The sequence below is a fragment of the Corapipo altera genome, unplaced genomic scaffold (assembly GCF_003945725.1).
Source record: "Corapipo altera isolate COAL_440 unplaced genomic scaffold, ASM394572v1 48, whole genome shotgun sequence".
Classification (NCBI taxonomy): Eukaryota; Metazoa; Chordata; class Aves; order Passeriformes; family Pipridae; genus Corapipo; species Corapipo altera.
The window spans coordinates 4,142,564-4,164,322 of NW_020884931.1; the positions used below are offsets into that span (position 1 = coordinate 4,142,564).

Consider the following 21,759-nt stretch of genomic DNA (forward strand, 5'->3'; position numbering starts at 1 on the left):
AGTTCTGAGTTCCCAGGGGTCCAGTTGCACCATCACAGCTATGAAGGTCTTGGGAAATGGGCTTTCTATTGTAAGGGGTTTGGGCATTAGAAAAAGCAGGAAGTGAACTGCATGTTCAGCTCCTGTCCAGCTCCTCAGCATTCATTTTCCATTTTGATGCAGCAGCTAACTTGACTAAAGAAAGAAGGTAGGAAAATCACTGCTACCACATATAGCCTGAATCTTGATTCTTTAGAATGGAAAAACATTGTCCTCAGAGAAGCAGCGTTAACCTCCAGCTTGCCCTATGGAATAAAGAACTGTTTTCATGAGAGGATTTTTCTAGAACAGAAGCTTGCTACAGCAGAGAAAAGTCCACATCCTCAACCTACATGTGTGGTTCAAGCAAATGCACTGGCTGGCATAGAGCAAGCAGTGATCAAGTGTTCTTGCTCACTGTAAAATGTCATGGCTTCTTTGACTTGAAGCCAGAGCACAGTGCTTCTAGCTCACGTTTTCTGCACGGCTGTTACACTGACACACAATTCCTCATGTCACAAATCTCTCTGGACAAAGCCATAGCCATTATTTATGCTTTTAGAGTGTACACAAAAGGCCAGGAGCATTAGGGACAGAGAGCTCTAATTAGCTCTCCTAATAAAGCAACATCTTAGCTTCTGCTAGTTGCTGCCCTTTCAGCAAATGCAAAACAACTACACTGTTCAGCGTGACGTTATTCCTAAACACCGTTTGTCTCTCAGGAAGGGAAATGTTTGCCAAGAGTTGAACGCTGTTGCCCCAGCATGGTATACAGAAGAGCTATGCTCACATGAACAAGTGCATACCAGTCTCACCTAGTAGTGCTTACTGGAAAAGTGACCTGTAATGCTTGAGTTATTTTGCCTTCTTTGCAAGTTCTCTGGACATACTGACCCTGCATCTTCAGTTTCAGAATTTGCTTTTTAAAAAACTGATAAGGGAATTAGATTAGGTGAGCTTCAGAGCAAAGTATAAACTTTAACATAAGCATTTAACATCTCAAACAGTTCCACTGTCTTTACAGCTGCAAGGTCTAGATGCAAAGGAGGAAAACCAAACCACGTCTATCAGACCTCAAAACAAGGAAAGTTACTCAAACAGTGTACACTTATAAACAGCTTGATGCAAAACTATTACTTCAGTGAACAGCAGAGTTAATCTTCTCAAAAGGTTAGGAATAACCTGACTAGTACTTTGAATTAAAGAGCACTGGATCTTGCTCAACCAAGTCTTAAATGAAGTGGTTCATATGTTTATGATCTTGAAATAAAGGTAATACAATAACTTGTTTTCCTATTTCTCAGAGGTCCCTCCTAAGAGAGACCATTTATTCACTTCCCTGCTCTTTACCTCTGGGTGCATGAGCTGTCAGAATTTCTTATGTATTGAGGTTTAAGATCATACAACCTCTGCATTCCTGGGCTGTGTTAACGGAGTAGGATCAGCTGAGCCTGCTGCTATGTACCTGGCACTTGGCAGATGAGGATACCTGCCTTCCTAGCACGAGGTAAGCCTCAACTCCACCAGCCTCTCCTTCACAAGCGGAGGAAAGGCGAAGAGACCTGTGTTCAGGACACTGAGGGATTAGAACAAAAGAAAATAAGAAAACAAGTAAATTACCAGGGATTTTCATGGGCAGATGTGTTCAGACTGATGTTTTCTGACTCTTGGTAAACTTGTCACTATCACAGCACTAGTGACACAGCTGCAATGGAAAGATGAAGGCATAAACAGGCCACAGGTTTAGCCTTGCCAAGGCTAGTTCCAAGCCTTTGAGCAAACAACTGCAACAAGGAGGCTTGGGAGCTGCTTCATTTGCTCAGCTCCTGTTTATCCCACAGAACAGGACGTGGTTCACCTGGCTATTCATTACCACACCAGAAGAAGAAAGAACCGCAGGCAGGAGGCCACCGCACAAGCACTTGTTTATTGACATCAGTAAGTCGTACAGGTACAGGCTTTGTACAAAAATCTAAGGAAGTAAATTTCCTAGCTTGACTCCAATAGTTTAAAACTGTGCGTCTGGTTTAACTGTGTGACATTTCAGCTAAAGCTGGAACCGCTCATGAGAGACGAGATGTTCGTCTGCCTTGCCATAAGTTCTGTGTTACAGGGAAGCAGAGACAGACGAGGTTCTTGGTTAGGAGTCCAGCAAGCAGTTGGTGTCAGCTGTAGCTTATCTAACTTACCCTCAGGGAAAGCTGATACCTACCAGACAGTGAAGAATCCCACTAACTGTGCTCAGATATAGCTCTGTTGGATACATGTTTGACTCCCAGAACTGAGACGGGTTGTGAGAGTGTGTACGTGTGTGTGTTTAAAAGAGACTGGCACTCAATTCTTGGATTTTTAAAATATTTCCTATGTTTAGCCTGCAAGCCAAAAAGAGGCAGAAAGCATAAAACTTCATCCTACTTACACACACACCCCTTGCATTAAATCAATGTCAGTAAAATCCAGGAGGGTTCTTAGACTGCCACCACTTGATTTACAAAAATGGGGGGGAGGTGCTGGATGTGTCTGTGGTAGGGAACACCTTAGTATTTCAATCTATAATTCACAGTATGAAATCTACTTGAATTCCACCTCAGCTTGAAAGAGGGAAGTTTTTTAAAAAACAATTTGTGGAGAATTACAAATAGGTTTCAATATCAAATTCTGCTCTTGTCCTCCTTCCCCTGCTTGTTATAAAACCCAATCAATATGCAGCCACCATCACAACATTAAAAATGCATTCAAGGTAGTCAGCTGGTGCCTTGAAACAGCACAGAAGCACTCAAAGAGTTTCCTGCAAGCTGCGGGCTGTACTGGCAGTCAGTGTAGGACAGACACAGCATGAAAGAACAGCTTTGTCCTCGTGAAACGCACACTTGGCTTCCAGGGCACAGGCTGCTGCATCTCAAGAGGATGGAGAGCTGGGGTGCAACACTTGGGAGGCTACAACGCTCTCTGCAAGGCTCAGCTGCGCCGGGCCCTCAGAACAGGCCGCGTTAGTTCATTCCTACTACTCCTCTGGCTTCTTGCCCCTACTGCTCCAATATTTGCTATATGCCTCTTGGAACATGTTTTTGCAGGGAATTTTGGCCTTCAGTTTGGTGCAGATCAGGAAAGAGCCCCCCATCTTCCGATGAAGAGAGTAGGTCTCCTCTGGTGGGGGGACAAGCCGATGCTTCAGCATGACTGGGATTAAACCGTGGATCTTTTCAGTGGTGCTTTGGTTGCCGAAATCAAAAGGTTCATCAGATGCAAAAGCCTCTCCCAGGATGAGGACAGCATTTAAGTGGGCATCTTCCATTTCCTGCCCAAAAGGAAAGAGGCATAAATAACATCATTAACCACGAGGGAGGAAAAGAAATGGTAATGCTAGCAGCAGCAGCTCAGAGAGATAACTAGCCATGCCCACGACAAAGGTAACTTCCAGCCCCCAGTTTGGAGCAGTTAAACCTTCCAGGAGACCATCCACTCAGCCATGAAATTTCTGGGGTTGTCATCACCTGCAGAGTCTTGCTGGGGAAGAAAAGGAAGGACAGTGGGTCTGGGGCTAGCTGTATCCTCATTACTCTTCTTGCTCCCAAAAGGAAGTGAGACCAAAAGCCAAATCATTTTTATACTCTTTCATCTTATCAGTGGGGCTTTTGGACTGACACTGGCTTTTACCATATCAAGAAATCTGGGGAAGCTCACAGACCCACAACAACCTTATCTGTGGCCAACGCTAAAATCAGATCCTTCTGCTCCATACCTTGATTTCATAGCCAGTGAGGAATTTCATTTCAATGGACTTCTTCAGTACTCTCTCTCTGTTCATGTCAGCAGCTGCCTTGATTACCTGAATAGGAGGAAAATACTTTCAGGAGAACTAGGAGATGACTGAAAAACATTTTGAGTACAGGACTACTACACAGGCCACAGGTACACATTAACACATGCTGCCCACTCGCTTCCTTGCCTCTGCCCTCATCTTCAAGGGTCTCTGCATGTTGGCCAGGTTAAGAGCTACTGGCAAAAAGATACAGCTGATGGCTCTTCCCAGTAGGGCTACACAGAGCCCAGAGAACATAAGGGACAGCAAAAAAGCTTCACAAATCAGTCAGCCCTTTCCCCAGTGAAACAGCAGAGCTGAGACGCTTTAGGTGACAGCTGCGGGCCGCAGCAGGTTAAGACAACTGTCAAGTGCAGAACATGGTGATCACAAAGGAAGCACGTATGACTGCACATCAGTATGTGTCTGTAAGCAAGCTAGAAATCACAGGAAGGGGCAGGGAGCAGAACTAGCAATTCCTGCAAAGCCTCATATAAAAATCACGAAATTCTGAGTGCTCTGATACACCCTGCTGCCTGAGTCTCACAGTAAGCAACACTGCAGTTCATGTTTGTCATGCAGTGTGAACACCCAAACCCAGAGAGCCAGCAGCTTGCAGCAGATATGCAGACAGCAATGGTAAAGGATGAAAGAGGAACCGAGATCTCTCTCTTGCCTCCAGCCCTGTTCTCTCCACACCCAAAGTGGATTCGAGTACAAAGTGATACAGGTAACAGATACGAGTATTTGCAAAATCAGGTGCAGCACTCTAAGACACAGTGCAAGTCCTCACCTCTATGTAGACATCTGTGAACTTCTTATCAAACCCTCGTGTTGCTCCGAAGTCCAGCAGGGCCACCTGCAAATGGACAAACCCATCGTACCAGTCAACCACTGTGGTAGAGCCTGATCTTTAGAATGTTCCTGATGTCTTCAGGAGACTCATCTGGCTTTCCCAGCCAGCTTTCCCAGTACTTCCCTCTGCAGCTCAGCTGCCCCTGACTCCATTACTCCCTGACTGCAGCCTGGACAGCTGGGCTGGCACGTGGCCAAGAAATGGCCAATGCCAACACTGTCAGACCTGCTCTGCTGGTAACTCCACTCAGGCTTTCTGTCCAGGGACAGAGCAGCACAGAACCTTTTCCCAGCACTTTCCAACACAGACCTCAGGAATGAACAAGCAATTCCTTCTGCTCTGCAGGGCACAAAGAGGCAGCCAAACCAACAAGCAGGACATCTGCAATTGCTACCCTTCCAGCACAGCACAAGACAAGAGCATTCAACTAAAGAGTCCTGGGCTCAGGTGTGTCCTGGTAGAGTGCTGCCAGCTGCAGCTTCTCACTGGCCACCTTCAAAACAAACCCTGAGGCTAAGGAAGTAGCTGTGATGGGAGCTAAGGCCAAAGACAGGCAGCCAAGGTTACAGCAGCCCTGCTGTCCTACCCAGACCAAGCCAGGGCAAGTGGCAAAGGGCAGGTTTCCCTGTCTGCCTATGCCTCAAGGACAGGAATCTAAGAGAATCTCAATAAGGGTTCATTAAACTCTGGGAATGGAGAATAATCAAAAGCTGGTGAAAACCAGCCCTTGTACAGGCAGAACTGCAGCTGCTTGGGCTTACCTTGTGCAACTGTGGGTCATAGAAGAAGTTGGACCAGTTTGGGTCAGTCTGCATGTACCGGAACTCAAACAGCTCCCGCAGACACAGGACCAGGATGTTGTGACAGATCTTGAAAAGCAAGGAAAGAAAGAAACAAGTCAGAAGGGCAGCAAGCCCTACTCACACACATAACTTACAACAGGGATCACATCACCACATGGGCAGGAACTATCTGCTCTATGCTGCAGAACTCCTGCAGAGTGCTGAAGGAGCACCTCTCAGCAACTCCCAGCCCACACCTGCCACGGGATATCCTTAGCAGCCAGCACAAATACCACAAGTTTAACATCAGCTTGAGCTGTAGTTTGTATCAGCCCCTGGATGTGCCTCCAGAGAAGCTGGTACTCTGTAGCAGGCAGCTGAGAACAGCAGTCTCCAGTACTGATCCAACTGCACGTGTCCTGGTCCTGCCTTTTAACTTCCCAGCATTGACTGTGTACTTGGTTGTTGCAAAAATGGGAATCTTGCATGATATACAGACCCACCATGTGCTCCTCAGCCAAGTCTTCTGCTGGGCTCAGCACTGACTTGGCTCCTCCTCAAGGGAGGAGCAAGCAAACCTACACCTCAGGATTGACAGGCACAGGGAAGCAAGAGTAGCAGTCCTTCAGGAGCCCACTGCTGAATTACATACTACAGCAGAGCTTTTCTGACAATAGTTACGCTGGATCCTGCTCGGCAGAATTGCCAGCCTCATTCTGCCCTTCTTCAGCTTCTGCAAAGCTGAGTGAAACATCATATTCTAGAGAGAAGGAGGAGAGCACCAAATGCCAGCCAGACCCTGCTCCAGGACACTGCCATTTGGGTCAGAAGGCAGAGGGTCAGCCAGGCCAGTAGCTTATAGGAAAGAAGGACTGGTCCTGCAGCAACACCCCACCTCACAGCCTTTTAAAATCAGTCCTGGTGATACAGCTCATCGGAGGGGACAGTCCCCAAGAACAGGCAGTCACCTCAAATCTAATGGGACACAGATCTGTTTATGTAGACGAACATACTCTGCCCTCTTCCCCACTGACCTGCTAACAGCTGACAGCTCACAAAAACACACACACACACCAAATACCAGAACAGTTATTTCTGCTACTAGAACAGCTGCTTGTCCCACAGCCCTCAAATCCCTTGCTATATTTCAGCACCAACGCCTACCCATCCCCACATCCCTGCTCCTGTTTACTGAAAGGTACTTTTCCAGCAGCCCTGAGCAGCACAGGTCAGTCCCACAGGAGGAGAAGACACCCAACTGCTTGCACTGAGATGATTCTGCACTCCTGCCCAAAAGAGCAGCTGCACAAGACCCCTTTCCCCTTGGTGACAATCCTTCCCAAACTTAAAGTCATCAGAAACAGGGCATCACACAGCTAAGCTACCTCCCCTTCAGCTGCCCTTGCCATTCACTCCCTCTAATCCCTCCCTGCTGAATGCTGGTGCCTGCAAGGCCCAGATCACCTTGGAGAAACCCCAGTGTCACTGCCATAGTTCCTAAAAAGAAGTCTTCCTAGAGGCTCCAGACAGTCCCTGACTCCGGCCCTGCTTTGCCCTGCTCAGGGTTTGCCCTGCCACAAGCGTCCCCTGGTCTGCCAGTCCCCAGGCAGGCCAAGCTCACCACTCTGAGCAAGGGCAAAAAACCTGCCCACATTACCTCATTTCGAATCTCCTGGCTCAGCCCTACAGCTTGATCCAAGGGAAAGCCAGATACCAGCTCTGTGGTCAGGACGTGCTTGCTGCACAGCTCGTCTATTACTCTTGGGACATAGAAGAAGGGGTCATCCTTCAGCAGCTCCCTAGGGATAGAGGAAGGAGAAGAAATGGTTAGGAGCCCTGAGAGCAGACAGATCCCTCAGCAACACCTCACACAGCCCTTCACCAGCCTCTCCCCACACCCTTGATGAGGCTGCCAGGATATGTTTTCCTCAGCAGTTACAGTAGGGATTAAGTCAGCAGAAAACATGCCGGTGACTTGCAGCTGCTGCCAGCTCCTGAGGTCATGCCTCCTGCCAGAGCAGTGATATTAGGAGGGCTCCAGGCTGGTACATCAAGGGGCACTGGACTCTTTTGCTCACCCCACTTGGCTTCAGGGCCAGACTACACACATGGAATAAATGGGCTTTGCCAAGGGCAGCAATGCCACAGGGGCAGTTCTGCAGCAGGACAGGAAGGGTGCCCAGCCTCCAGCAGCTCCCCATCATCCAGCCACCATGTAGAAACAATCCAGGCCCCACTGCTACAGCAAGCCAAGGGAGCAGGCAGTACTAGTGGTGGTAGTTACTGTAAGAGAGCTGAACTGAAAAACCTCCTATTATTTTCTAAAGGATGGGAGAAGTGCACAACAGGCTGGCATAAGTGCACACAGAACAGCACTGCAACCCAGCCTCGGGAGTTACTGCAGCACCTTCATATGTGGCAAAACAGACAGGCTTGCATTGGAGGAGAGAGGATATGCTATCACATTTCAACTGACTGAGTACATGCGTGGCTCAGACAAGGTGGTAATTCCAGGGGACAGCCCAGGCCACAAACACCCACAGCCCAGGCCCAGGCACCCTTCTCCTGAGCCACCAGGGCACACATTCATCTCCCCACCGTGCCTGAAGTTCAGCAACCCCTCCTGCGTTTCTCACACACACAGACAGGTGGGGTTGAAGGCAATGTTGTGAACATACTGGAATCTCCTTGCACAGGCAGCTTCTCTCAGGTAGTCACACTCCAGGGCCAACTCTCTGCTCACGACTTCGATCAAGTGCTCAGGGAACAAACCTGAAGGTCAAACAGCAGAAGAGAGAGCAGACTTAGAGAGGACCCCCTCAGGCTATGCTTTCCAGAGCTACACCTGAGGAGCAACTGCTATACAGCCAGCTCTAAGCTGAAGAGTACAAGAAACCTGAAAGAGCCAAAGCATATTTCCATCTAACTACAGGTTCTGCAGTAATCCCAGGCCGAGGCTACACAGCTGCTCCTAAGTCAAGGTATGTCCACACCACTGTCCTTGTGCAGCAGAGCTCCATCCTCCCCCAGCTCCCACCCCACAGCCCAAGCTGTCCATTCGTGCTATTGGCATGGCTGTGCAGAGGCACACACCAAGGAGTAGAAGCACCCAAACACCAGCCTGGGCAAAAGCAACAAAAAAAGACTCAAAACCATATCTGCCTACAACTGGGAGCAGGCACTGCCAGGCAGAAACAGTCAGCATGACTAATACAGCAAACTGCAGCAGCAGCACGTAGCCAGGGCCTGAGTTGCCAAGTCCAGTCTTCTTACTCTCCAAGTTGGAAAACCAATCTACCTCTTGGGACAGACAGTTGGGGCTGCAGCAGCCTCTGCAGGGCCCTGCCCAGCCACCAGAGAGAACAGGCCCCGATTTTGTCAGCACCCAGTCTGATTTTAAAGCAGCATTTGTACAGTCCCACTAAGATTTACAGCTGCTGCAGGCAGGTATTTGGAAAAAGGAGTAGTTAAGTCCTGCATTCCCTGTGGGAAAAGGGACTTATCCATGTGCTGGGACACTGAGCAAGTTCCAAGTCTGACAGTTCTCCACAACTGTGACTGGAAAGAACAGAGAACAACTAGGAAGAGCAGAGAATAGCAGGCATGGAGGGCTACAAGAAAATTGGAGAAGTATGAGTTCTACCAAATGTACCAGAAAATAACAGGGAGAAAGCAAGACTACCTAACCTGAACAACTGCCTGTGTTTCATGGCTAGAAAGCCATCAAAAGTGAATATTTCCAGGCACATTACGCTTTGCCAAGAAACCCTATGGGTCCTTTGCTATAGAGAGCACACAGAGACAAGTGCACGTTACTCTGGCAAGTATGTGCACATGTGTGGCTGGGAAAAACAACACAGGTGCACTCCCCACCCCACCAAGTGGACACTGGATAAGGCACATGCCCAGCAAAGGCAGCAACAGCTCTGCAGCAGGAGAAGGGAGCAGAACATGGTTCCTCAAGTTGGCCCTGCACCCTCTGCCTACATCCACTACCTCTCCTGCTTTCTGCAGGAAATCTGCTCCTGGGCAGACTTAGTAATTCTTAAGTCCTTTCTTTCATTTCCTTGAGGCTGTTTCCTCCCTCCAGTCTTTGGAGACACACATGCAATGCACTGCTTGAAATGGGTTGGCAGAACTCAAATTGCACCAGTGGGAACACAGGGCCTGCCAGGCTCTCTGTCTTTTTACCTTCAGGGAGAATATTGCTCATGCTCAGCACAGCCATCAGGTTGTTAACATCACTGTTGATGCTCTGGGCAACTCCAGGGTACTGTGGGACAGAATGGGACAGAGAGGTGGTGAGACCAGATGACCTGGTTGTACAGGGCAAGACACAAACACCTTCCAGCTGATCCACTGACCCCCACACCACAGCCACCTGCAGCCTGGCAATGAGCCAGGGCACACCTGAGCCACACATCTCTCCTCTAAAAGCTTATTTAGAGCCCAGCATCTGAACCAGGGGACAGAAAGACAGGCTAAGATGCAGCTCCTTACAATCAGAATGGCTTGTTCAGATCCTCCTACAGGAACTCTTCCAACACGTGACAGGTTCTCAGACACACAGGTCCCACGACAGCTATGGCAGTCGGGCATTTCCCTACCACAGCAACACCACTGACAGCCCCACTGTTCCATTCACAGCAGCAGGGCAGTGAGGCTGAGCCACTCCTGGCAAAAGTGCCTCCTCTGTTCTCACCTTATATGTCAAGAAGGAAATGAGCCTCCACTGATGTGAAGAGGAATGTCTGCTGATGCCAGAGGGTTCAGTTTCTGCTGCTATTACCTTGGCCTAACTTCAGAGAGTACTTTGGACACAAGTGGCTTGAGAAGACACCAGTACTCATTCATACTGTTTCTAAAGTCTCCCCACTTTACGAAAAACCCACCAACTAGATGACCAACTTTGCCTGGGATACTGCTCCAGTCAGCAAGGGACCTCACTATCCTGGATTATAAACCATGCTGCACAAGGAGTTTTAGCTCTAGAACTTATTTTTGTTGGAAATAGCCACCTGAGGTTGCTGTCAGCTTTAGTGTGAGTTGGTGAATATCCTCCTGCATTGTCAGACTGCCACTGCTCAACAGTCAGGGCCTGCATGTTACTTAAAACTTCTTTAACCTTTGGGCTGTGGCCAGAAAGGGACATGTGGCATGTGCACATCCCAGAAAGAGGACTGACCTATGGAGCAGGTAGGACCCTCACATACAGCCCAAAAAGTACAAGCAGTCCCTCACCACCATTATCCCCATGCTGCAGTGACACACCTATGAGATGTCTCCTGCTCATCTGGACTCAAAAGAGTGGCTCGAGCTGCAAAACCTTTCCTGTCTTTCCCATCTGCTTGCACCAGGTAAGGTATTGCTGAACCCACATTTTCACTTGCACTAAAACGTTTCTTATTTTGTTCAGCAGTACACAGGCATCTCCCCTGCACTTCTATGGTCTCAAACAAGAGACAAGGTTGGTCTGTAAAGCCCACCTGGATTTTCATGGCAACTTCTTTCCCATTTTTCAAGCGTGCCAGGTGAACCTGACCAATTGAAGCAGCAGCAAAGGGACGTTCTTCAAAGGACTCCAGTTTATCCCTCCAGTTGGGGCCAAGATCGTTGTTCAGAGTTTTCTACAAATAAAAAAAAGCATCAGGGTATGGGAAGCAAAACTTTAAGACTTTCACTATTGGAAATCACATTCCTCTAAAGTGACTCACACAGCCTACAGTAGTTCTGAGTACCTCTACCCTGCTTCCTAGATCATCTTCCCTGCCTCATCGCTGCACACTAAGGCAAGGAAGTGGTCTAGCCAGCAATGCTTCCCCAGCACTAAACAGATGCCAATCAGATCTCTGGCATAAAGGACAGAGATCTTGAACACAAACACCGCTGCCTTAGCAATACAAACATCCCCTTTTTGGTGCCACTTGTTATCTTCCAGCAAATGAGCAAGGAGTTAGCTATTTCTCCTCTATCATCATGCTGCCAAGCTGAACAGAAGCAATCCAGGCATGCAAGAATAACTCTCTAAGGCAATATTGACAATTAAACATCACAGCCTGCTTTAACAGCTTTTTTGCTGCCTTGCCAGACTGCCATATTTAAGTTCTGGTGCTGCTCAGTGTCTTTCAGAAGATAAGTAGTGCTGGCAATTCCTTTAGCAGCACCCTTCACATCTTAATTTAGAGAGGGAAGTAGAGAGAGAACATGTACATTGGGGAAAGCAACTTAGTTTGCTTCATTCTGGCTCTTCTTGATGGTGGGTTACACTTAAGCAAAACAGTAAGGATAAAGTTGCTGTTAACTTTCCATCAGACTACAGCTTGTAAGTCTGTTTCTAAAATGGGATGTAGGCATTTGTAGACACTGGCTTAACACTCATTAGAAAGACAAGAGGAAACGGAAGAGGAGGCTACACTCAACAAGACCCTACAATCATATTTGTGTGCAACATCCTGTTCCATCAGAATTAGTCTCAAGACAAACTCCCACATTTTTCCCTCTGTCTAGAGCTGAGCTTCAATGTTTTGGAGAGAAAAGGCAGCACGTAATAGAGAGAAGGAATCAGGTGCTAGCCACAACTGAAAATATGCAACATTATTGAAAGAATACTCTTAAAAATCCCCATCTACCTCTCTTACTAGGGTATGTCATGGGTGACATTTATTCTGTCATTGTCCCTTCTCCCCTGATAAGCAGTAAGGAATATTCCTCACCATCATCTGCTTTATTGGCATGAAGTCAGCACTCTGACGTACACGCTCGAAAATCCTCTGGAGATGGGGGTTGATGAAGGCATCATCTGCCAAGGGAAAAGCACACACAGTCAGTGCAGGCATTGCATTCTCCAGCTCTTCAGCACACAAAGAAACATGCACCTGCATTCGGACAAGTCTGGCTGTCCTGCCCCCAACCACACCCCTGCAGTGAAGGTTTTGGAAGTAATTCTAGTTGAGAAACTCTCCATACCCAGAAACAGCACCTGAGGTGCTCCTCCTAAGGCATCACACCTTTAGAAATGAGCCAAACAAGTCTGTGCACAAGTAGCAAAAAAAGAAAAAAGCTCCTCCTTCCTTTTCACTCTTTCAAAAGAGAGTGTATAACCCAAATTATTACCCAATATTGTGTATTACCCAAACAACTCCTAAGCCACCGTCCTGCTGCAGCAGGAGAGAGTTTTTGTGCATTCCCTCATACTCAAAGTATGAATATTCTAGAAAACATGCTGAGAAACTTTTTATGTTTTGAAATCAAGCCTGCTTAGTCTAGCAGCACTGCCAAGAGCAGTGGGCAGTTCTGCACAGCACAGAGGCTTTTGGGGTAGTGGAGGTTGCACAAACCCGAGAGCAGAGTGCTCTGCACAAGCCTCTGTCACCCATCAGCCCATCTTCTTGCTGGCAGCAGTACAGCATTCAGGTCTAGGAGAGGCTACTGCATCATGGAAACACAGGTCACAGACGGAATCCCCTGGAGAGTCATCCCAACACCCCAAGGGTTCCTGATGTGGTTTAATCCAGTTCATTTTAAGGGGGCAGCACCTTCTCCAGAAAGCTGTGCAGTGGTAAAACACCACTTACAAGTGGAGTATTGAACTCGGAGAGATCAGGATTCGGCATCTGCTACTGTAAACAACTACCCAAATGAAGAGCAGCTACAACTGGGCAGAAGAAAACATAACCAACCCAAAAATTTTAAAGTGTGAGACAGAGCAAATATTTACACTCATAAGAAAGAGAAGGGGTAGGAGCATCTTGAAAGATTAGTCCTCTGCTTGAGCACAGGCTTCTGCAACAGCTCAGAAAAAAGCTACCCATTCCAGAAAACTTTTCATTTCATAAAGGATTATGGAAGAATTAAGATTTATCTGCCGCTCTTCCAACACTGGAAGAGTCCAGGCAACTGGCCTTAATCCTGAGAACTCGACCCACACATTGGGCTTGTGGCATTCAAATAAAACTCTATCAATCCTCTCCATTTACAGATGCATGAACAACCATAAGTCTATCCCAGGAAACAAGAAACAAACAGTGACCTTAAGAGTACTGTCCTGGGAATAGGGGTGGAAAGGAATGGATAGAAAAAGATACATAATGCAGACACATCACATTAACACTCAGCACTGTCTAGAAATTCCCACTGAAGCCACAGCAGCATTTAAAAGTACTAAGAAACCCCTACTGTGGAACCAACAGAGGCTTTAAGAGGAGCTCCTGTTCCATCACTGCAAGTCAGAGATCAGCAAGCTTTGCAGGAACAGTGAGTAAAGCTCCTGTTGTGACGCTATAAACCCCCAAGGAGGTGAGACATGGCATTTGCGTGTGCATTCCAAACACCAAAAGAAACACCTGCTCTGTCATTGATGGTGCATCACTGCCAAGCCTCTGAACACTGTAAAAACTGTTCTCAGGGGTACGTGAAAGTATTAACTGTCATGCTGTAACCTGCATGTAACCTGCACGTCCGAGGATGACTGGGCAGAAAGAGAATGGACCTCACTAAGAGTGACTCAGGCTCCCAAAAGCTCTTTGTATTGAGGTGTCGGGGCCTGCAACAAGCATTTAGGATCAACATCTGTTATTTTGGTTATTGCTGACATCCAAAAACCTCACATGGGACTTCAACCCCTAGTTTGAGAAGGTACCCTTAACTGGAGTTGCTTGACCACCACCACTTTGTTCATGAGCACAAAACCAAACAGCCAAGAAACCTGCAAGTCCAGGTTGACTGTACAGAAACTCGGCAGCAATGTCAAAAAATCAGTCGTGCTGCGGAAGCAACTCTGACAAACCAAGGCTTACAACACGCTGATGAATAAGGTTCTACGTCTTTGTGGTAAACTGATGAGGCCTTACTGGAACGAAACACGAAGCAAGAGTCAAGGCAGGGCACTCTCAGCTGGCAAATGCAGCTGCCTTTCCAACATCTCCCAGAGTATACACACCAGACAGGATGATCCGGGGCCTTCGGCATCTTTGCTGTTCATGACGTTCAGGGATGTGGGTCCCTAACAAATCCACTGACTCCCACAAGCAAACAATTGGGGGTTTTAAGGACACTACTTTGTAACTTGTGCTCAGCTGCAGGGGGCCTCTGCACTCAATTAACACCCAGTCCTGTTGACAGAAGCAGTGAATTCAAACTCTCCAGGCCACAGAGAAACCCATGAAGTGGCAGGAACTGCATGAAACCCTCCTGTCCAAACAGCCAGCCCAAGAAATGGATACTCTGCACTGTTGATGGTGTCAAATTTACTTCACCACAGCTGTCCCTCAGTGAGGCTACCAGGGGCTTGTGTTCTCGCCAGGCACAGCAGTGCTCCACACACTTGGCACAAGAGTCAAACGAGGGCTGGGTACAACCACTGAGGTTGGTGTAAGTCCGTTCTTGACACCAAAGTGAAATCAATCAGCAAGTATTTGACACTCCTGCCAGAGCTCAGAAACATTAGGAGACAGCAGGCAAGTAACAAAACCCCAGAGCATTTCTACTCCTCAGAGCCGGCCTTTCACAGCTACTCCCTCCGCACTCACATCCAAGCCCAGGGCAGCTGTGACCAAGCTTGGGCACACATCAGGAGCAACTCAGTAGTGTCCTAAGAATCTGAAATTAATCCCACCCATGGTAGACAAGTTTAACTTCAGAGGTGATTTGGAGGCATGGCTCACTCAGCCACATACCAGAGACACTGGAAAGCAAGGAGCACATGAGCTCCTCCTGGATCTGCACTGTGAGCCATCAGTCTTTGGCACCTAGCAGTTTCTAGAGGGTGAGAAAACAGCATGTGGGTGGCAGCCTTTGACACAGCAGCTGATGCCTCCCACCTAGCTTTGTTCATGTGTCCATCAGCCTGGCACACACCTAAACCAAGTGATTAGCAAATGAAATGCCACAATCAGGGCTCTCTGGAACAGGGAGCTGGTCTTGCTTTATTGGCGAGCCCAAGTTACTTAATACACTAGATCCAGCCTCATCAGTTAACATCTACAAAAATTTAAGCAGAAGGACAAACCAAGCAAACCAATTATTTCAAACACTCAGACACTGACTCAATTTCAGTGACATCTTGAAAGCTATTCCAGACAAGTCTTACAGCTATTTTTGTCTGGTTATTCCTTTCCCTATCAAATTGGGCAGGAAGGCAAACTGGAAAAGTACAGCTAAGGTCTGATTTCAGCACACTTGCCATCTCCCAGGAGCAACCTAACAGTTCAGTGCAGACACTGACATCACTCACTCCTTCACCTGTGGTCACTGACTTCAGAGCCCAATGGGATAAATACCAGTTCGAAGCCTTCTCAAGATGAAAACAAGTGTTTTACACCTGGTAAGATTATCATCTGTACTGGCTTTTCCAGTAAAGCTTCAGTGCCCACAAAGCATGTAAACCACAAACAGGTAGCCAGTTTGCTATAATGGGAGAGCAGTGTGGTATAACTTTGACTACTTTTGGTGAACAAAGAACAGGATCACATTCTTACCATCCTCCTCCCTTCTAGCAGGACACCTGTGAGTAGAGTGAGTAGAGTACAGCTCTGCTTCTCAACAATTGCTTGTAACACAGACATTAAAATTCAGAGACAGCGTCACCTTGTTCTCAACCAGTTGCAGCTAAGTACCTGACATAACAGGGACATTGGGGAAACAGTTATAGTATATGGTGCATGCATCTAGTTACTCCATACTGGGATTAGATGGAACTCAAATATATATCCATCACTGCTCTCACATAAGAAAGGCACTTGTCCAGCCTCTCCATATTACTTGACACTGACTGATGGCAGACAGCTGATCATGTATCACAGCTGGCAGTACTAAGGAGGATAGCTAACAGGATAACCTGTGCTAACACTTACCTTGAATGCTTAACATCTGTCCCAGCTTCAATGCCGCTCCCCGGACCTTGCACAAGGTCCTCACGATTCTTTCTGCATTGGCCTCTGAGAGGAACGGGCTAGAATCCATCACCGCTTTCTTTCCTGAGGGCAAGGAAAGAAAGAGCATGAATGAAGAACACCCTTATCTTGGCAAGCCCACTTCATGGTGTTAGCCCACATTCAGAAGGAAATTTGCCCTTCCCCAGAGAAATCAAACTAGGACTACACTAAGTGCCTTCACACCAACCGATGGGCACAGACTGAAGTTGTACACGTGTCTTGTGACAACTTTGACATTGTTGGCTTGAAGTCCAAGAGCAGCAAGTCACAGCTTCTAAGAATGTCTGTGCTGCAACTGTTCAGGATCCTGTGCAGATGTTGGTGCTTGAGCTCACTGTACCAGCTAGCTCAGCCTAAAAGACTATGTAAGGGTGTCCTGAGTCCCACATCATGGGCTGCAGCACAGCCACAGGGCAGTAGGAGTGAGCCACAGCAAGGGAGAATCCTCAAAAGCTTTGGCAGCACACTGGTACAGACCAAGAATGTGCTGGTATTTCTTAAAGGTGGAAGCTTGCACAGAACAAGCAAGCATAAAATATACATACTCGAACACACACTCAAATATACAAGGCAAGCATAAAATGTACATACCCGAACACACACTCAAATATACAAGGCAAGCATAAAATGTACATACCCGAACACACACTCAAATATACAAGGCAAGCATAAAATGTACATACCCGAACACACACAATTCCCGGCCCCAAGAATGGGTAAAGCCTGATGTCTGACAGGCTCAGAGTGGTCACTGCAGCCATCTACACAGCAGTGCCACGGTTCCAAGTATGCAACATGAGGGTTATGTGGCATAAGAAGCACTTCCCCTCCACTCTTTTTTTTTTAATTTTTATTAAGGGAGAGGAAAGGAGACCCTGATTCCATTTTGTGGTCCCTTTGGGAGAAGCAACTCAGAACTACTTCTCCAGGGCAATGCCCGGTAGAGCAGGGAAAGAGGGGGCAGTCAGGCACCCGCCAACCACTTCTCTTGGCGCTGCAGATCAGCTCCTAAGGATAAACAGCCAAGCAGGAGGAAGGTCAGGCCTTGCAGATGGACTGCAAAGCCCATAGCTAGTACACTGATCTTGCAGTTACATCACTGTTTCCAGCACTTCAGAGGAAAGGATACTAAGGATGGAACGGCTGAAGCCCCCACATACAACAAGTAGGGCCCAAAAAGGCACAGGAGATGAAAATAGCCCTGAAGATCTCAGGTAGATGGAAATTACTGGTGTGTCATGTACTGACTAGAGCAGCCAGAGATCCTCTCCATCTCCAGGTAGCTCTCAGGAAGGTACACGGAGGGAGCTTAGACTGGCCAGGGGACAGGAGAAATAACAAAGAGCCAGATGGAAGTGGTCCCTTCTAAATTCTGGTAACTCAGACAACTTGGTACCACTTCCCTGAGGTGCCAAACATGTTACTGACCTGACAGACACCCTTCAGTCCCTGCAAATAGCTAGACTGCTTACAGACTTTCCCTACAAAAGTGATTCCACAGAACTCTCCACTGGTGCCAAGCCCTACCCTTCAGCTCTCCTCTCTTTCACCTGTTTTGTGGGATAGCAACAAGATGACACTGCATGTGGGACATCTGTCTGTACAAATCCCGGTCCTAAGACAATAATGTACACGAAAAGGAGAGAGAAATAAAACCACCAAGACTACACAAGACAACTATGCTGCTCTAGAGAGCAAGATGCAGAGAGGCAGGAGGGGTCCAGAATTCACTACTTGCATCACACACAGCAATCCTCAGAGCACATTTTGCTCTGGATCCTGGATGTAAGGAGTCTGAGAGACTGAACAGGTAGAGCGTCCAGAGCAGAGGGATCTGGCTTTGCCCAGCTTTGAAAAGCTGTCTCTGAAGAGTCAACTGTTGAAGGCATCTAACAGAGCTCTGATTCTTAATGATCCCATCTTAACTGTCCTATCAGGAAAACTGTCCTTAGCAATGCTGAAGCAAATCTCCGCATGAGATGACAAGCAGAAGCTAGGGAAAGTACTGAATCAAAGCCTTACCTTGCTTCATACCAATGCACACAAAAACATCCTCCTTTGAGTCAGCAGCAGAATAAAGGACTTAGTTAATGATTAAAGTCACCTCCACAAGCCAATGAACCTTGACAATTTTAAGAGTCTTATCAGAGAAAGAGCCAAATACAGGCACTCCCAATCCTCTTTTCTTGGCATGCTTCTCATTGAAGTCAAGCCCCCAGGGGCAATACCTGATCACCAGGCAGCCCAACAGCACATGAGCAACTCTTGTTTATGTACTTTGCTACAAGTGGGGCATGAACAAGATGGTGATCTGGAAGCAAGAGCCAAAAGCAGAACTATGTACATGGCAAGCAAAGAAAAAACAGACATAGGCTTCCAAAGCTGAGTCGAAAGGAAGTGGGGATAAAATTCACCACAAGTTCATGAAAAAATATGACCATTTTCAGCAAGTTAATATTTTTTGCAAAGATGGCTGGCACCGTTTGATGTCTCAAATTATTTTCTCCCCATCTTCAGATCACAAAGCTGGTTTCACCTATTTCATCAGGGAAAGAAAAAAAAGGCAAAGAAGTTACATACAAACTGTGGCAACACAGACCTCAGAATTGAAGGCAGGTGCAGCCACAGTGCCTGGAGCCCGTCAGTTCTTCCCCAGCAGAGGTGGCAGGAAGACACCCTCAGAAGTGCTTAACCCCTTTTTTTTCTCTTTCCAAATTCAGAATCAGCACAAATCTTTCCAAATCTGTGTGCAGCTCACAGCTGCATCACTCCTTTTCCACCTTCTTTGCCACTGTCAAATGGAGAACTAGCAACTGGACATTGTGGATATTTGTTTTTAGGAACCATCTGCCACACAAACTTTGGAGCAGGAGAAGCCTCAAGAATGTAACCTAAGCACTTAAAACTAACAACCCAAGGAGACTGCATTATTCTTTTTCATAAGAAAATAACTCTGCATTCAAACCTAGGCCAAGTGCCAGCCCACTGGGGCTTTGCCTGGCATTTGTGCAGTGCCTACCACAACAGCCCAGGACAGGTCATTAATAAAGTTACAAACTTAACCTTGAACCTAGAGTCTCTTTACTAGTAACAGCAGCTGTTTATTTGGGCACTCATTTTTATTCCTTGCAATTTTTTCTACTTTCCCATTCACACCTTGTGTGAGCCTTGCACTGTAGATACACACTCTAAATACTGAGGCTGCCATCAAGGTCACCAAGTGAATAAGGAGGTTATTGTTAATTAGCTACATCAGCCTACCAAGAAAATTCCAACTGGAATCAAGGAAGCCATCCTCATTTTTAACAGAGTAAGATAAGTCAAACCACTTAAAAAAAACTTAAAGAGGGCAGCATTAGGGCCTTAAGCCCATAAAAGAACCCAAAAAAACACAAAAACAAAAACCCAAACAAACCTGCACCTACTCACAAGAATTTGACAGTGGAAAGAATTTATGTACAGGCCATCAGGCTTGGATGGAAAAGGAAGAAAATCACAAACTCTTGCACCAAACTTTTTTTGTTCTAGGGTTAGTCCCTGAAGAAATGAATTGTTTATGGAAACAGAGGCAATCTGAGGCAGAGTGAGAAGGGCCCTATGGCTACTAACCAAGGATAGGGAAATTGAGCAGGAAGAGACAGATCAGCACCAGCACAGTTACTACAGAATGTGCAGGAGGGTAGGAATTTGCAGTCCCTCTGGTAACAGTAATGGAAAGAAGAAGTACAAGCTGTGCTACTAGGATCATGTGTAGCACAGGAGTTTCTGGCTTGGGGGTTGGGACTGAAGGACTAGTGTTTCTAGCTTCATTTAAAAGTCGTGAAGACACTTTATACTGACTAGACAAGAGGAGAGCAAGCAAGAGAAAGCTCTTTCTCATTAGTCCTGGATGCCAAGCAAGAGTGTGAAACTCTTAGGCATGCCTTTGGGCATATACACATCACACTTGTTTAAGTCTGAAGTGCCAAGAAGTTACTATTAATATTGCAGCAGTGGGAAGAGAAATTATATCCTCGACCAGCTTCCAGAGAACAGGATGATATGTCATTCTCAAAAGAGACAGGTCTTAGCCCGAGCTTATGATGCTGGCAGCCACCAAACTTGGACACAAACACCTCAACCTGAAATCATGAAAGGGATGCAGAAGTATTTTTAAAGAAATGTTTAAAGAGGTACTTATGTCAAAAGATTTCCCCCAAGAACAGCTAAGGCTAAGAACAGTAAGAAAAGGGTATCCTGGACTCACACTGTGTGCACTTCTGCAGGAGCAGAACCCATGGAGATAGTTCTCGTCCATGGAGCCTTACCCATCACTGTAAAATTCTGTGGAAAATACATCCAAGGACACTAGCTAGAGGCTGTAGCTGACTCACCTAGAGACCTTGCTGTGTCCTTGGCCTGAGAAGCTCCAAAAGAGTACAAATGTGAAAGTTTTCTACTTTTGTCTCACCTCAATAATTGCTGCTCTTGGCCCATTCTCAACCCCACTATTGCTATCATTCTCCTTTACAGCATAACCACTGCTCCAGGATCTTATCTAAGCACACTTGACAGCAAGAGGGGAAGCAAGAATGAAAGACAAACAGTTGAAAATAGAAGTCAGGTCATTTTCTAACTCCCCTGCCTAGCATCGAAGTTGGCAGTTCTCATGGATTTATTCTTCAATCAAGGTTTGTTCAAGAAAATCACTCTTCCCAAAGCATGACTCAATACCATAGAACAGGCTTCTGGCATCAAATTACAGTTACACAGGAAAATAATAATTTCCCTAGCAAGAATAAAAAAGTGTTGCCTTCAAATAAAAAAATAATTAAAATCATCCTTCTCATGCTGTAAGGGAGAGAAACAAAGCTCATGTTATTCCTTCAAATTTCATAGCTCTGCAAGGTCATGTTTTCACTTTGGGGTGTGCCCAATTAGAAAATAACCTGGCAAGCAGAGAAATACTAACAGTTGCGCAATTTCTCCTCTGTTAAAAGCAACACAAATCACCAGCTTCCAACAGGTATCAACAAGCTGTCAAACACTGCAAGTGCTGAAAGCAAAAAGCCTTCAAGGATTGTCTACAGGATGGGCCATGTTTGACTGAATGTGTTTTTAAATCAAAGCAAAGAAACCCACCCAGCCTCAAATACCTCAGGTCATAGAGAGAAACAAGAACTCTTTGCTAAGGATCCTTTTCCTCTGCTGGGCTGCTCTGCATTGCCTGGCTGTTAATACCTCTTGGTATTCTCTGTACCAGTAGTGTCTCAGGTGGCACACAACCCCTGCCTCACCCCTGCCTGCCCCCACAGCAAATGTGGTTCATCTCTTATGATGTAGGCTTTTGCTTTGGGTTTTTTGGTGGTTGGGGTTTTTTTTGTTGTTGTT

General features: G+C 46.7%; 1 protein-coding gene across 2 annotated transcripts in view; it reads right to left on the bottom strand.

Moving 5' to 3' along the window:
• Positions 1-1,919: 1,919 nt before the first annotated feature.
• Positions 1,920-21,759, bottom strand: part of COQ8A (coenzyme Q8A) — a 43,394-nt gene continuing 23,554 nt past the window's right edge. For both annotated transcript variants that reach the window (XM_027659333.1, XM_027659335.1), the window contains 10 exons: positions 16,309-16,431; positions 12,172-12,257; positions 10,945-11,085; positions 9,650-9,731; positions 8,137-8,230; positions 7,116-7,257; positions 5,438-5,545; positions 4,614-4,679; positions 3,761-3,847; positions 1,920-3,316 (listed from right to left, as the gene is read on the bottom strand). In XM_027659333.1, the coding sequence (XP_027515134.1) occupies positions 3,023-3,316; positions 3,761-3,847; positions 4,614-4,679; positions 5,438-5,545; positions 7,116-7,257; positions 8,137-8,230; positions 9,650-9,731; positions 10,945-11,085; positions 12,172-12,257; positions 16,309-16,431 (1,223 nt within the window). In that variant the 3' untranslated portion in view covers positions 1,920-3,022. The remainder of the gene's footprint in view (positions 3,317-3,760; positions 3,848-4,613; positions 4,680-5,437; positions 5,546-7,115; positions 7,258-8,136; positions 8,231-9,649; positions 9,732-10,944; positions 11,086-12,171; positions 12,258-16,308; positions 16,432-21,759) is intronic.